This window comes from Corvus moneduloides, chromosome 6 (assembly GCF_009650955.1).
Source record: "Corvus moneduloides isolate bCorMon1 chromosome 6, bCorMon1.pri, whole genome shotgun sequence".
Taxonomy (NCBI): Eukaryota; Metazoa; Chordata; class Aves; order Passeriformes; family Corvidae; genus Corvus; species Corvus moneduloides.
In genome coordinates, this window is record NC_045481.1 from 47,282,711 (window position 1) to 47,298,713 (window position 16,003).

At 53.5% G+C, this 16,003-nt stretch overlaps 1 protein-coding gene across 2 annotated transcripts; it reads right to left on the reverse strand.

Moving 5' to 3' along the window:
* Positions 1-1,905: 1,905 nt before the first annotated feature.
* On the reverse strand, positions 1,906-13,306 carry IFITM10 (interferon induced transmembrane protein 10). 2 transcript variants are annotated; one of them, XM_032111046.1, is made up of 3 exons: positions 12,694-13,306; positions 11,244-11,658; positions 1,906-2,796 (listed from the first exon to the last, which is right to left on the reverse strand). In XM_032111046.1, exons 1-3 carry the CDS (start codon positions 12,801-12,803, stop codon positions 2,647-2,649), a joined length of 675 nt encoding a protein of 224 aa, XP_031966937.1. In that variant the 5' UTR covers positions 12,804-13,306; the 3' UTR covers positions 1,906-2,646. The 2 variants fall into 2 exon arrangements, with proteins under 2 accessions (XP_031966937.1, XP_031966938.1); XM_032111047.1 differs by having other exon boundaries at positions 12,626-12,694.
* Between the last annotated feature and the right edge of the window lie 2,697 nt (positions 13,307-16,003).

The window sequence follows — 16,003 nt, forward strand, 5'->3', positions numbered from 1 at the left end:
TTTTCCTGCAGATAAGATGGTCCGTCAGGGGAAGGGATGATGATAACTCATTTGTCACACTTGTTAAGTGTAGAAAAGGCTGGCTTTGGGTCACTTCCAGTTTTGTGTCAGCTCTGCCTTTATCTGAGCAGCCCCATGCCTGCATGCCAAGCAGGGTGGCTCTCTCCTGCCTAGCACAGGAGATGGGGACGGTGGCATTGTTCCTGCAAGATTTACTGGAGCTGGGGGTGGTGTCTCAGTGCAAAAGCACTTGCAACATGGCTCACAGGAGTCCCAGTTCATAGGAATGCACTCATTATTGCAAGAGATGCCATTGGTCCCTCAGGTATCTATGCCTGCAGCCTGGAACCCCTGGAACTGCACACATGGTAACCCTGTCTGAGATATCCCCCGAGCCCATCCAGCTCCACTTGTGTTCGGTCTGCAAAGCTTGAGAGGTTTGATGGGGAAGGATACCAAGCCAAGACCTTGGACACAGCCAACGTGAGCTTGGTGCAGGTACAAGGGGCGGGAAAAGGGGATACAGCCTCATCTCTGTGCCTCTCCTAACCATGGAGGACCTGGGGATGGTTGGTCTGGGTCTTGCCTAGGGTAGCACTGTCCCAGCAGGATATAATTTGCTCCAATTACCAGGCGCCAGTTCAGGGTGGCTGCAATGTGAGTCATTTTGGCTCTACCCTCTTTGGGGGCATTGCCATCATGACAGGCCACCTCCTTCCTCAGCCTGGGATGAGGACTGGCTGTAGCCCTTACATATGTTAGGATGGCCATGACCACTCCGGTCTTGCTTCAGGGAAGGGAGCAAGAAGCAACCAAGAGAGGCTGGGAAGAGTATAGACCTCTGGATGAGTGATCACAGAGCAGTTCATGGCTGAGATACTTTCAGGGCACCATACATTGCACTGCCAACTGAAACTTCGCTGCAAAACAGATCCCTGATCTGGTCTGGTATGGAAATGCATCCAGTGAGTGAGGAGCAGGGAGGACTGCAGGTCTTCCTGCCCATAGCTCCCTCTATAAATGAAACCCAGGACGGGATGAAGGTGTGGAGACCTGAGCAGGAAGGAGGTGACGTCTCATGATGCTTTCAGGAAAGCATCTTCATGATCAGTCTCCACATCTCACTATGGCACATCCCTCACTGAGCATAGCCTGCTGATTTAACCATGCACTCAGCAGATGATGAAGTGTCCCATGACAGCCTGTCTGCATTCCCCATCTCTTGCTTCACCTTTGCTTTCAGGGTGGGTGCAAAGGTGGATCCTGGTGCCTTCTCCTGGCTCCATGGCTGGTCTGCAGTGATTGGTGCCCCTTGGCATGAGGTCATCTTACAGCTGGAAAAAGATGAGGCAGCTGTGGCACATGAGAGGAGATGAAGGGTCAGAGGGGCTGATAGGCTGTATTTTAGTTCTGGTCTTGCCATTAATTTATGGGTGTTTTCAAGTCAGGGTGTGTTGATTTGCAGCACAACAGGCAGCCGCAGGCAGCTATCGGGCAGGGCTCTGAGCTCCTGCCTATTTCAGTGGCAAATGCACGTCGTCTCCGAAATCTGGCTCTTCGTAATGACCCTGGGAAGTGCTGCAGTAGCAGCAAGTTCAGACTGCAGCGATTTATTTCTCTCTTCAACGTTGGTCCTAGCAGGGGAGGGGGGCCCTGCCCGCTCGGCTGCCTTTGCCTGCTTGCCATAGATCTTCCATCAAGGAAGTCACCAAGGTCTCTGCTCTTAAATCTGGGTCTGCACTCTCCTTCACAGCTGCATGCGGCCCTGACCTGCAGCAGCATCCCTCACTCCTGCTTTAAATCTCTCCCAAGCAGTTGCTGGTGACATTAGCATTTTCTCTTGCCAGCCCATAGAGACCAGGAGCTCAGCCCTGCTAAGGAAGGAATTAGCCCGGCAGCATCACGTATCAGAGGTATCTTTTTATTGACTGTTTACAGAAATACAGTAGCACTCCACTTAGGTGGCTTAGGCGAGTTCTCCAGAATGTGCCTTCCTTCTCAGCACTGCTGGGAGATCCCAAGGAGAAACCTGCCCTTTAACACTTTGGGGCTTCTCTGGAGGCTTTGGAGCTCCCCAGCATGAACTTCCTAACACCTTCAGCTCTCCAGGGGTTGGAAGTTGTCTGAACCAGTAGATGAAATTCAAGAGAAGAAAAGGAAAAGAAACCCCCCACAAGCTGGGGGTGGTGGGGCGGTCTGAACACACCTGATATGTTGTGAGCCAGCCCTGCCATGATCCCCATCCATCACTGTATGTGTCTCCAGCTCCACAGGACTCCCCTGCTCCCCAGAGCTCAGCTGCCTGCCACCAAGTGTGCGTAGCTCTGGGCTTTGCACGCTCTTTTCACACAGCTTGTTGGCCATAAAATAAATAAAATAAATATTTCTTGGTCTATTTTTCTTCCTGTACATGTGTAAGAGTGAGACCCTTTCCTTCAGCTCTTCACATACCATTTCAGGGCAAGAAGGGTATGCTCAGCTGGGCTGATAAACTAATTTAACTTTTATTTATGTATTTAATCAACTTTTTTTTTTTTGGCAATCAGGGTGTAGTGGTTGGTTTGTTTTGTGTGTCCTTGCTACAAGAAACTGCAGACACTTCTGGCGTAGAGGCATTTTGGCGGCAGCAGCTGCTGTTGGCCTCACTCAGTAGTCAGTGAGAGGGTATCGCAAGAAGATGAAGATAAGGATGATACAGAAGGTGGCAAGGGCTGAGCTGGTGATGTTAAAAAGCCGGGCTGTCTTGGCATCTTCAACTGCTCCATTTAAGTCATTGAGGAGTTTCTTATCCCGGACCTGAGACAAAAAGATAAATAAAGTAATTGCAACACATATGAAAGACATAACTTGTCTCAAGCAGCAGCTACAAAACCCAGTGCAGCTGTATGTGGTTACCTGTACAGCAGATGAGGGCTGGGCTGGGCCTCTTTGTATTTGAGCACGTCAGGTGCCATAAAACACCTTGAGGTGAGGTTTGCACCCCATCTCTGCTATGGGTTGAGCTTGTGAAACCAAGCACTGTAATACCTGTGGGCTGGAAATTCCTGGAAGCAGAGAAGACCTGAAAGAGTGACCCATTGTTGTTACCAACCAGGCAAACCAGGGCCCCATGGTCCCCGGAGTGGGGCAGTGCCATTTGGAGCCTGAGGGTGCACAAAGGAACTGCGATGCCATTGTGCACCCCAGGCACATGGGCACTAAAGCACACTTCCCACCGTGTCACGGCCCCCTGGCCCTGCAGGCCCTGCAGGCTCAGCCAGCCCAAAAGGGAGAAGGCTGGCTGCAGTTTCGGTGTGCATCCCCGTGCCTCCGCCTGCACTGAGGGGCTGAGTGGGTGAAACCTGGCATGGCACGCTACTGCAGCTCCCGGGCTGCGCACGAGCCTCCAGCATATTAAGTAGTCCTGGGTTAATGAGTTCCTTTCCTTTTGCAGGTCTTATGCGGATTGTGTAGCATCCCTGCCACAGGCAGTTTTCTATTCTGACAGCACGGTCTGCTCCCTTCATTATGCTGCAGGCTGGGACTTTTATGGGCTTTCCTTGGGACAGCTCTGCAGTGGGCGATGATTGTGCACATCCATGTCACTGGCCTGTCCCTACCTCCTCCGGGCTGCCAGGCAGTGCATGGCACTGCCAGGCAGCAATGCCACTAGCAGGCATTACCGACGTACTAGCGACAGCATTACCAGGCAGCAGATGGCACTGCAAGGCAGCAGATGACACTGCCAGGCAGCAATGGCACTACCAGGCACCATGTGGCATTACCAGGCAGTGGATGGCACTGCCAGGCAGCAGAAGGCATAGCCAGGCAGCACATGGCACTGTAAGGCAACGATGGCATTGCAAGGCAGCAGATGGTACAGCCAGGCAAGGATGCTGCAAGCAGGCAGAGATGGCACAATGAGGCAGTGAATGGCACAGCCGGGCAGTGACAGCACAGCCAGGCAGGCAGCGATGGCACAGCCAGGCAGCTGATGGCACTGTCCACCAGCAGCAGCTCTGCAGTTTGATCCCAGCAGAGGAGGGGTCAGACTCCATTGCTTCCTAGCAGGGATATGTCCCTGTCCCCAGGCTGCCCCTTCAGCCAGCACTCAGCAGACTCGGGCAGCTGGAGCCACAAGGATGTGGGACCAAAGCACCAGGACACTTGACTCTCATCCATTTCCTGTATCCAAGCGGGGTGCTCAGGGTGTGGCAGGGCCTGCCCCACTGCCTGCTCTTGGGTGGGGGCTGTGGGGAGCAGGGCTGCGAGTCCTTTGCCTGCCCTGCTGCCAGCAGTGAGAGCCCCGCCGGGCACTGCCGGCCAGACACCGGATGCTGGTGGCAAGCTGCAAAAACCTGCACCAGAGTCAGACCGAGGAATATTAAAAGGCTTTTATCGATCAGGAGCTTTCCAAAAAGACTCTGCGACGGATTCAGACCACATCTTACGGACTTTTCTCTCCTCCTCCTGCAGCACTTACCCACGGGACTGTCCTGAAAGCCTTCTGCAACTTGCTGGACATGGGGAAGGGTTGCTGAACCCCTCATTCCCACTGAGTCATGCTGGTTCATGGGGCATCCAAAACTGCATCTCAGACCCTCAAGCAGCACTGCTCTTCTCCATCACACCAATGAGGACCTCTCTGCACAAGCAACCCCTGATCTTCTGAACTGTGGGTAGGGAAGCTGCTGTTGGCATGAGGCCCACAGGATCTGGTGCTGGCAGGCACATAGGCAAGAATGAGCCTTTTTTTCATACTTGTATTAAATCAAACGGTGCCAGGTCTCAGCCTCTTGATGTGCCCTACTCGTGGGAGCTTGCAGCTGGAGCTGGGGCCATCTACCCATTGCTCTGCTGTGGAGTGCTTAGCTCACCATCCTTCTGGGATTGAGAAGAAGGGACAGTCACAAACTGCATGTGTCTTTGGGGCACGGTTGGCTGGAGCTCTCAGCAGAGGAGATGATCTCTGGGAAGGCAGCAAGCCAGCAGCACGGGAGCCCACATGCCTTTCTGTGTCAGCTGAATGTCTGGCATGACTCACATTTGAAATTATTCAGTAAGTTTTAACATCCTCCCAAAACCCCTGGGCTCAGCAGCACCAGGCATTTGGCACCTCCTCACGCACTGGTGAGAAGCCCCAGAGGGGCTGGATTCAGGCCAGAAATCCCGATTGCTGCTCCCAGCAGACTCTTTGAAGCTCTTACACACTTCCCTCTTCCCAGCGGTGGGGCTGCTTCAGGCAAAACCTACATGGAGCAAATGCCTTTTGCCCCTTCCTCCACTGCAACTCAGTGCTCTTTGCCATAAGCAAGCTGGCGTTTGCTGCCAGTGTTTGCCAGGCAGACAGAGGTTTCTCCAGCAGACCTGCACAGCCAGCACACCGAGCTCTGCAACCCTCCCACAGCCAAGCCGCTTTACCTTTGTGAGGCCAGTTCCTCTTGGCCCCAGGAGCTCCCTCCTGCTCCTCACCTCCTGTTCCTCCTGTCCCTGGGGTGCTCTACAACCCTAATTTCCATGCTCAGCCTTCTCCAGTGCTCCTAGCAGCCTCTCCCAGTAGCATCTCCCATCTGACACCAACTCACACTCGTGACCAGTGCTTTAGCCCTTTCCCACGACACACTTCAGCAGCGCCTCTCCTTGACTTTCCCATGGCTCTCCCTTTGGCCTTGCTCCTGTCGTGCTGCATCTGTGGTGAGGGGTGCCTGGGGCTGCCCTCTCCCCAGTGACACCATTCCCTCACAGTTCCTTTTTTTTTGTTCCTTCCATCTCTTCTCTTTCCTGTTGTTTGGGTCCAAACAATGGTGCGATGGCTGCCTTTGACTCCTACCAAAGGACATCCAGCTGCCTCCTCTCCCTGCACCTCCAGCTGCTTCCACCCACACACTCCTGCCAACCCCTGTGGCTTCAGTGGTCAGCCTCATGAAAATCATCCCTGATTGCCCATAATCGTTTATATTGAAATGGAGCCTCTAAGTGCCAGACAAATGCAAGGGCCCCTGTGGCACAAAAGTGCAATGAAAAGGAGTTTCTCCTTACAAACCACTCACAGCTCCAGCCTCCCACATCTCTCCAGGGCAGCCTCGCCTCCTCCTGCATGGCCTTGCACCCCCAGATGCTTCCAAATGTCTCCCTTTAATGTCCTGCTGTGGCAACTGAGCCAGGCTGTGGAGGAGCTCTCCTGGAGAGCAGGGAAGTGTTTCAGCTCCTTCCCTGCTTTGTCCTTAAGGAGACGCTGGTGTCTTCCTTATAGCCCAGCTTCAGCTTTTCCTATCTTCATGCTCCTGTGGCCACTGTCATCATAATGTGCTGGCAGCTGGTGCACGAGCTTCTGGGAGCCCTGGAAGCTGATTCCTTCCATGGCCAGAGAGATTAATCATGGTGAGGGACAGGTCCTCAAGGTCACAAGGCTGAACCCCCATCCCAGACCCAGGTGTGGTGTTTTCTTAGTCACAGGCTCTTCTCATCACTTTGACCCTTCTTACCTTGCCTAACACTAGATGGGGATTTTTGGCCCTGCTTTGCACTGAGATGATGGGTGTGAGGATAACTACATCTGCTGACTGGGGTTTCCCTGGGCACCTCCAAGCACTGCGTGGTGGCCACCTTGGAGTTTCCCTCCTGGACAAGGCAGAGCTCACCTCTGATCCAGGCTGGCAACTTACACAATTTCTTTCTTCTTCCATGCCTGTCCTTACATGAAACACAGCCAGCTTTTGTTCTCTAACATGGAAACCTTTCTCCTCTCCTTTCCCATCAGCAAAAGGAAAGGTATGGCCTTTCTATCCAACCATCCCTACTTGCCTGTCACCTCCCTGCTGCTCACCTTGTCTTCCAGTATCTCCATCTCACTGTCCTCTGCCTCCAGCGTGCCAGTGCCCAAGGGTTCTTTCGCTCCTCCCTCTCATCCCTGTCCTTTGTTTCCTTGGTTTTTTTCTGCTTCCTCTCCACGTGCTCCCCTTGGCTCCTACCACCCCACTGCCTTCCCCAGCAGTCACCTCCCCTCTCTCTGCCCTGAGGATCAGCCCCTCTCATTTTTGGGAGCATCAAACTTGCTGCTCTAGTAAAAAGTGCTGCCTCAGCTTGCAGAAAGAGACGAATGGTTTGTTGATAACGAGTCTAATGAGGCTGTTTTTAAGGCAAGGCTGGAAGTCCACAGCTGGTTGTCAGTAAACCCATTTCTATGCAGAGCTCCATGTCCCTGCACAGAAGGAGCTCTGGAGGCGATCCTTGGATTTATTTGCTCTGTGGATTGCTCAAGAGCTCTCCAGCCCACGTGCCTCCACCACACCGGCACTGGCGTCACGGGACTGTCACCCCTGCATTTCACCCACCTCCATAAACCATTGCTCCTTCTGAAAAGCAGGGTGAGAGCCTGCCTGAGAGCTCGGGTGTGGCAGCTTCTCAGGGTTAATAAATAGCTGTGGATTTGTTCTGGTCCGCTTCAACTCAAAACAAGGAAGATCAACAAGTGGCAAGAGGGGAAGGCAGTCGTGCCCACAGCTGTGTGCTAAGGGCTGGGCAGAGAGTGGGCAAGAGAACTTGGCATACTTCCATGACCTCAAGGGGCAAGAAAACTCTGCAAGCAATGCTGTGGGCTGCTGGTGAGGCTTAAAAAGCCAGCAAGGCTCCTTGGCATCTTCATGTCTATAGAGCCACAGCGAGGCATCCGTACTGCGGCTCATCTGAGATCCCAGCTCCTCTGATCTACTGCCTCATGGCACAATGGGTACACAGAAGGACTTGGCTCACCCCGACAGTCTCCAGAGACGAACCTCTGAACGACTGAAGTGAGATCTCCTGCCACCAGGCACTGATGCATCATTCATTACCACCTGGAGCTGGGAAAGGGGAAGGGAGGGAGCTGCTGAATATCAGACCACAACATTTGCTTCTGATCAAAACCAACTGAATCCAAAGTGTTGCTGTTGGAGTGATACTTTTATCTGTGCTGGGCTGGGGTTAGGGTTACTTCAGGTTTTCTAACTTCTCTGTTCCTGCTGTTGATCTCTTCTCCCCCAGCATCCAGCACACACAATTAGATGCGAATGCCTTGCTTGCACTCCGGGAGACTGACCTTGAGAAGCCTGAGATGTTAGAAAAGACCCCTGGAGGGATACATGAGTTGTGTGACCCCATTGCAGCCCAGCAAGCTGTGTTTGCTGAGGATCTGGCCTGCTATGGAGGTAAATAAAGATGAGGCGTGCTGGCATGGTCCTGCTCAGAGTGCTTGGCTGTGACATCTGTCACACACAGAACCTGCCTTGTATGTCAGTTTCTGCCCTCACCTGACTTCATGTGTTTCTTTCTTCACAAATTCTTTGGTGCTGGGGTGGGGGATTTTGGCATTTTTTAGTAAATGGTTGTCACCATGAAATAGCATTTCCCTGCAGAAAGAAATCTAGAAGGCTGTAGCTAGCATGCAAAAGGCCAGGCAGACATGCCTGTTTTCCCAGATGTGACTGAAACCAATAAAATAGGGCATGAGGAAGGAGACAGCTTTACAGTAATATTCAAGTGCACCAAGGGTATATCTGTCTTCCAGTGTGGGCATTATGCTGCTGAAACCAGAGAAAATGCTAGGGTGTGCTAAGATATATACTGACACATCTCATGGACTTGGGACACAAAGGAGATACTGCTTTATTAACAGTATGAATCTGTCAGATGCAAGTGACCTTTATGACAGGGAATTGAAAATGCTATTTCTGATAATGAAAATTATAATTCTTGAAGTTGCTGGATGTTTCAGTTATTCAAAGGAAGTGTAAAAGCTGTAACCCAGCTTAACTTAACGGCATCAGTGCACTGATGGCCCTTGAGGAAACCTGTGTGGCTGAGGGCTCTGCTGTGAGGGGTCCCAGAAGAGGCTCAGGGAGGGGAAGGTGCAGCTTCACTCCTCTCCCATGTACATAGAACCTTAGTCAGTCCCTTCAGAGCACAGACATGCTAGAAAGGCCAGACTTAAGTGCCTACTGCTCAAATGTCTTTACATTTAATTGCAGAGAAACAAGAGAAGTCTGTTTAAAGGGGTATCTGTCCTTAGGGCATTTCTTGCTCCTGTTTTCTCTGAACTTCTGGGAAAAACATTATTGATGGTAAAAGAGAAGAAAACATGCTTCTGGAGAAATAACCATAACACCCAGCCTGGCTGGGGTGTTGGGAAGATCCCTGCAGTAATGTGGGTAAGGAACACAGCTGCCTTTCTGAACATCCCAGTCTTCCCCAGGACAGACCTGCTATTGCCCCAGCATCTGCATTGCCTCTCACCACCCACCCCAACAACAGCTCATGACAGCACTCCGCATCCCTTCAGCCACTTGCTAGCTTTGTCCTCTGCCTCTGAGGGACATTTTGTTTCTATTTTCCCCTTGCCACAGAGTCACAGCCACTGGGGAGCTCCAAAACCAGAGCAGAGTTATTTCTACCCGCTCAGTGCTACCTCTGTTTGGGTACCGCGGTTACATCCCATCAGCTACCGCCTTCTCAGCCTGAAAGCCAAGGCTTGTTTTTGACAGCCATCTTCTATTCTCCTTTCTCCGATTTGGAGCAAATTTGCCCATTTGCCTTCCCTCACTACTGCCTCTTCTTTTCATGCTTGAGTTTGTGTCCTCTAGATCTTTGCAGACAGATGCCGAGCCTACGCCTCTATTGTGGTGCAAGGCCCTGGGTTACTTCTGGGCTTTGCCCTTCCTTCCACCCCATGTCAAGGATAGTGAAGGGTTCAGCCTCTAAAAACTTTGCAGGTAGCAGACACTACTCTATCCTGTCGCCTGGGGATGGGTCAGCCCTGTCCTCAGGCTGTCCTCCCCCCACTGCTGCAGCAGCAAGGGACCACATGTACCCAGACAGTCATGGTAGTCTCTTCCACAGGAAAGACGTCAATCGTTAAAGGCAAATACAGACAGGAAAGGCTTAAAAATAAGGAGGAAGCCAGTTTTTTCTTCCCTTGCTGGATCAAGGTGTGGGGGGTGCTAAGGGACTTGCTCCCCCCACTCATGTAAGGCTGCTGCTGACTGGATTTGCCCTTTACTCATGGTGATGCTTTGCCCCAGGATGATTTAAGTTATTAAGTGCCTCACTCAGGCAGCAGCAGAGCCTCCTGCACAGGCAATGGATGAGAGCTCGCCTCCCATCTTGGGGAACGAGAAACTGAGGCAGGCACCACAGGGCCAGTGCTGGGTGAGCCCAGGACACAGGGCCACAGACTTGTCCCTGAGCCTTTCTGATGGAGACCCTGACAGCGTTGGAAGCAGCCTTCTTGTGGTGCTGGGTGCTCACAGTCCAGCTCACAGGAGCTGTATGGGTTTAATTGATCTGCTTCTGTGACGAAGTCCGTCTGCACCCTGGCCTTCCTCTAAATGCTGCCTGCCAAAACAAATCAGCCAGCTCCTCTCCGGGCCACCCAGCCGCCCCAGGCTCTCTGCACATCCATTCAGTTAGTTTTGCATCTGGCAGGCAGGGAAGGGGAGGGCAGCCCAGGCCCCTCTCTCCTGGCAGCTGCCAAGGGGCTGCCTGTTTGCCAAGCACCATCCCTGCCGGGCTGCTCTCCCCTGCAGCTATCAGGAATAATAACCTGGTCCCATTCCCATCATGGGCTGTGCTCCACGCCATCACTCTCTCCAACAACACAGCTCTCTATCCCTCCAGCCCCGACACTGTGGGAAGCCCCCCACACTCTCTTCCACCTCCTCACCATTCCCATGATGCTGGCAGGTCTCCAGGACTTGTTTTGGGATTTATAGGGCTTGGGGTGGGGGAAGCTGGCCACGAGCTCTGGTGTTTTAATTAGCGAGAGGGCAAGAAAGAAACAGGCAGGATTGCCCTGCACTTTGTAAGCTTCTTACCCCCTGCAACTTGCCAGCTGATGGCTGATCCTGGCTGGCTGCTTCTTACTGTTCCTGCCTGACCATCCAGTGCTGCTGGGTCCTCTCCTGATGATCTCTACCAGCCAGGATCCTGAATAAGGGACCTAGTGCCGGCGTGCCTGCAGGTGCAGCACGAGCCAAGCCAGCCCTGTGTTGCCTGCTTGTCACCCTGCCGCCACGGTACAGAGGAGCCTCTGAGGGTACCTGGAGCAAGTGAGAGCACCTCTTCCCCACCTGAAGTAACATCCCAGGCTCCTCAGCTCTTCCCGTCCCCATCCCCATTGTCTGCAACCTCTCATTTGGGTGGCAAAGATGTGTTTCACATCAGGCACAATCCCCAAACGCTTCCCCCCTGCCCGGTCGCCCCTTACCCCGTGCCTCGTGCTCAGTACTCACTTTCAGTGAATAGGCCAAGGCGATGAAGCCGAGGCAGCAGAAGTTGAGGTATACAAAGTTGAAGATAGACCAGAGATAGTAGTCGTTCACCTCGGTGGTGTCAGGATAGATTTCGATGACAGTGGTGGGGTTGGTCATCGTCTTCTTCTCCACCGAGTGCTTGCACGGGACCGCTGGCCGCAGACTGTCCCCTTTGCAGCTCTTGCTCTCCATGAGATAAACGGCAGAAGAAGGAGACAGGACGGGCGAAGCTTGCCGGAGAGCTGGGGGCTTGGCGATGCAGGCGAAGCAGCCCTGCGGGGGGCCTTGAGGGGGTCTCGGGGTCCAGGCCACCCCCTCAAAGGGGCATGGCGGGCCCAAGGGGGGGTCCTGTGTCCTCTCCGTGGTGGCTGCCGCGGCGTCACCGCGCTCTGCCCTGGCAAAGCGAAAAGCCCCCCCGTGAAAAATGGGGGTGAGGGGATGGAAAGGCTGGGGGCAGGGGGAGAAGAGAAAGGGGGCAAGGAGCAGACAAGGGGAGACGTGGGGGGAAGGCAGGAGAGAAAGAGAGGGACCGGGAGACAGAGGAGAGAGCGGGGAGAGGAGTGAGGGAGTGGGCAGAGGAGAGAGGGAGGAGAGTAGGGCAGGCAGGAGGGGGAGGAGGGAGCACCGCTACACCCGGGGACCACGACGCCGCCGCCTCGGCGCGGAGCTGCCGCCGGCCCCGGCCCCGCGGCGGGGGCAGAGGCGCGGGCAGGGCGGGCAGCATCCCTCCCCCTCTGCCACGGCCTCCCCCCGCCGCTGCCCGCTGGCCTGCGTGACCCGCGTTCCACTCACCACGGGGGAAATAATATTTTTTTTTTTTTTTAAAAGGAGACAAATAAAAGCAGAAAGAAACACTTGGGAGGCGCCGGGGGGCTGCGAGGGAGTTGCCAGCCGGCCGCGCTGCAGCCCCCCGCAGCCCTGCCCGCCCGCCTCTGTCTGTCGGTCTGTCGGGGCCTTCTCCTTTCTGTCCCATGCCGGGATGGGAGCCGGTGGCTCGGCTGCGGACGGAGCGGGTCTCCCGGTGCGGCAGAGCAGCCCGCCCCTCCGCCCTCCCTCCCTCCCTCCTTCCTTAGTGGAGTGGGTATTTGGGGGGGGATTTTTCTTTTCCTGAGTCCTAGTCTCTGCGGGATTCCAGATGTGATTCCATTTCCCGGTCCCTTCCACCTGCCAGCAGGTTTCCCATACCCCCCTCCCCCGCCCTCTTTTTTTTTTTTTTTTTTTTTCTTTTTTTAGGATATCGTGGCTGGAGAGGAGGAGGAAGAGGAGGAGGGGAAGAGAGGATGAAGACAGATGATGGGAAAGGGGATATTGGAAGAAGTTCCCCTCCACCCTAGCTTTGCAAATAGGAGAGACTAGTCCATCTCTGGCTGCCCGTCCGTCTGTCCATCGGTCTCCTCCGAAGGCATCAGGAGAAGCGAGGGATACTCACAAGGAGGGATGCGGGGAGTCGCTGCATATCCGGCTCAGCACTGCCTCCGGCTCGGCTTCCTCGGCGCTGGAGTTGAAGGAGGAGGGGAGGGCGGGGAGGGGGGCACCCATGGACTAGGGGTGGGCAGGGACGGAGTTAGGGGATGGGAAGGTCAGCCTGCAGCCCCCTCTCTCCCCCCGAACATGCTTCACGCAGGAGAGCTCCTCCGTGTCTCAGCCTTTCTCCTCGTGTCCCCCCCACTGGGACGTCACCTCCTGCTTGGAGCATCCTGGTAGCGCCCCGCTGGAGAAGGGCATCTCCTGGGCCCCGACCCAGCGGCTTCCCCGAGCATCAGAAGGGGATGCTCGGCCCTGTTCTCCCCATTATCACCCACAGAGACCTTTGCAGCGGGGACTCGCTGCAGCCTTGTTTGCGGGTTCACTCCTATGGACCTGGGTGAAAAACTAAAACAAGTGTGTCAGGAGTGCCTGGGGAACCGGAATTAACAAGGGGAGGTGGTGGTGATGCAGTGCTGTGGGGAAAAACGGGTTCTGATCTTGAGGGGATGAATGGAAAGGGGATAAATCCTGTGTATGAGGTAACAGATCCTGCTGGCACGGAGCAAATCCCAGTGCAGGCAGGGGTGGGAGCACTCCGGCAGCAGGATTCACGGCATGTGGCTGCTTTGGGGGAGGGGGGTGAGGGTGTCACGAAGGCTGGTCAAGCCCGGGAGGATTTGGCCGTGCCCAGGCTTAGCACAGGATCAGGGATGTGCTTGCTGCCTCCCATTGTTAACACTCTGGAAGCTGCATGGAATCCCAGTCCTAGGGTGCTGCAGTAGCGTCCCCCCAGGGACGTGATGATGGAGAGCAGCTGGTGCCGTGCAGGGACAGCCTGCAGGTCATTCAGGAGGATGCAGCTGTGGCACAGGGAGGGTGAGGACAGAAGGACACTCCATGTCCCCCCGCAGTGACATAGCCTGGCGCAGGTGGCCTTGTTGCAGCAGGCAGTTCAGCTGTGGCGCTGGGGAAGGGTAGCAGAGAAATCCCCAGGGCAGTGGAAATACGGTGGGTAAAACAAAAGTTTGTGTGAGCAGAAACTGCAAGAGAAGGGAAATCCTCTGGAAATGCCTTAAGCCTACCCGCAAAGTGCTGAGCTAAGAAATAAGGATGTAATTCACTCAGCTCTTCACAGGCAGGTTTGGCTCCAGTGTAGGGGCACCCATGCCGTGTTCATCCCCCTGGGCTGGTGTGATGTGGGGGAACTTCTTGCACATCCACAGGTCTCTGAGGCTGGAGGGGGTACAGTTTCCATGAGACCAGTTTAATCCTTCTGCAGGTGCCTGCATTGGCTAAAAAAGGACAAATTGCCTTCTGGTTCAGGATTTATTGCTGCTGGAGTGGCGTTGGGTCCTGCCAAAGTAAAGGAGGTTTTATTAGTGCTACAGCCTGTGATGAGACCCAGGTCTCTCTCCAAGAAGCTGCTAAGAAACAGAGGCAGTGCTAGGGTGAGACTGATACTCCTGTGGGATTAAGAGGTTTGCAGGAGAGGCAGAGCCATGGCCAGCTGTCGTCAGCTTTTCTGGAGGGCTTGGACAAACTCAACTGTGCAGAGTATCCTCCCTGCAGGCTCAGGAGGAACAATGAAACCCCATCGATGCAGACTGGAGCTACTGATGAGCCTGCTGTTCGTTTGTCTGGGGAAAGTTGTGTGGGTAGGGCTGCTCCTCTTCTTAAGGCAGGGATAGAGGGTGAGCAGAGAAAAAAGGTCAGAGGGGGTTTCAAGAAGGCAAGAGGAGGCAGCAGAGTGGTGTAGGGGAATGTGAGATCAACAGAGACAGTCATGTTCCCTGGTATGAAAAGGACTGAAAGGTCAGGGAGGTTGAATGGCTGCTTTTCCTCTTCTCCAGGTACTAGGTCATCCCTACAGTTTGTGGAGCACTTTTTGGTCTTTGGGGGAGTGATTCATCATCTTCCTCGACATTAAGTGTGAGTGGTGAGAGGTTTATTATGTAGACCACAGTGGCATACATGCAGCATCACTGGTTCAAAAACCATTCATGTGACCCTTCCCCCAGGGAACTGACATAAAAATGATGCAAGGAATAAAACCCCTCAATATTCTGCATTATTTTAACTCTCCTCCAACTTTCTGGGGATCTTCAAAGGTCATGCATGCACGCCCTCAACCATACGGTCTAGGACTACTTTCCTTTCAAATAAAAGGTGGGGTGAGTATGAATAATCACCGGCATTACTTTGGCATCAAGGCTGGCTTCCCCTTGTGGTAAGCACGGGACAAACAGAACAGAAGGATGTTTCCTGCCCCAAAGCCAATCTCCCGTAATCACGTTAGAGACATGTGGGCTGTAGCATAATCAAGCGCTGTAAGACCTGTGAGAAAATCTTCCGTCTCAAATCCTACTCAAGCTCTTCAGAAAACCACTAGCAGAACCTGACCCTGATTTTTTTTTATTTCTGAAGGAAAAAGTCCACAGCCTCCTGAATGCTCCTTTCCTATTACCCCTATAAAATTCCTCAGTAGGTTGCTAAGTTCCATAAGCAGTAAGGCAGCCTGAGACTCAGAGGGGTAAATCCAATCTTCCCACTCTCTCTTGATCTCTGTCTTCTGTTCTCTGAGCTTTCATTCTGCATTCCGCTTCTCTTCCCTCCCAAAGAAACCTAAAAATAAATAAATCCAAGAAAGAGCGGAAAAAGGAAAAGCCATCAGCCCCCAAAACGATGTGCTTAGTCATTCATGGTGAGTAAAAATAGTTTCCCAAATGAACAAATTGCTGAGCCAACCAGATGAGCAAGTCATTTCCATAAACGAGGGGTCTCATCCTCCCTCTCCTTGGGCAGGTCCTTGTGTTAACGGGCTTTTGGTAAAGCCCTAAGCAGAATTACTTGGAGAAGGATCAGGCCCATGAAGACAGCCCTGGGGGTCAGAGCCAAGCACCCTACTACTTAAGGGGATGTGATGAAAAATTTTATGTTCTTTGCATCAATGGAGACATTTAATGAAGAGTGAGATCCCAAATTGTCATGTGCATGGAGTTCTGCAGAGATGGTGCAGTAAACAGGGAGGCTGAAGTAAACCTGAGGACTTTCTGGGCAAGATAGTGTGGGGCTGCATTCAGGCTACTCCTGGGGCACGGGCGTGCTTTGCTCCCTGCTGGAAAAGAAGGGGTGGGCAATTCTGGCTCTTGGCTTCTCTAGCTCTTGGCCAAGATCAAGCCTGTGATTGTTCCCACTGGGATGTAACATTCAGTACACAAGGCATGACTGAAGACTTAGGCAGAATCCCCCCAGCAGAAACAGGGCCCTCATAT

Bases quoted from the DNA above. Each gene is read 5' to 3' on its own strand.
- IFITM10 (XM_032111046.1), bottom strand. From the start codon at position 12,803: ATGGGTGCCCCCCTCCCCGCCCTCCCCTCCTCCTTCAACTCCAGCGCC. The intron at 11,659-12,693 runs GTGAGTATCCCT...TCGCTTTGCCAG, and splicing joins GACTCCCCGCATCCCTCCTT to GGCAGAGCGCGGTGACGCCG. The intron at 2,797-11,243 runs GTGAGTACTGAG...TTTTTGTCTCAG, and splicing joins CCTTGGCCTATTCACTGAAA to GTCCGGGATAAGAAACTCCT.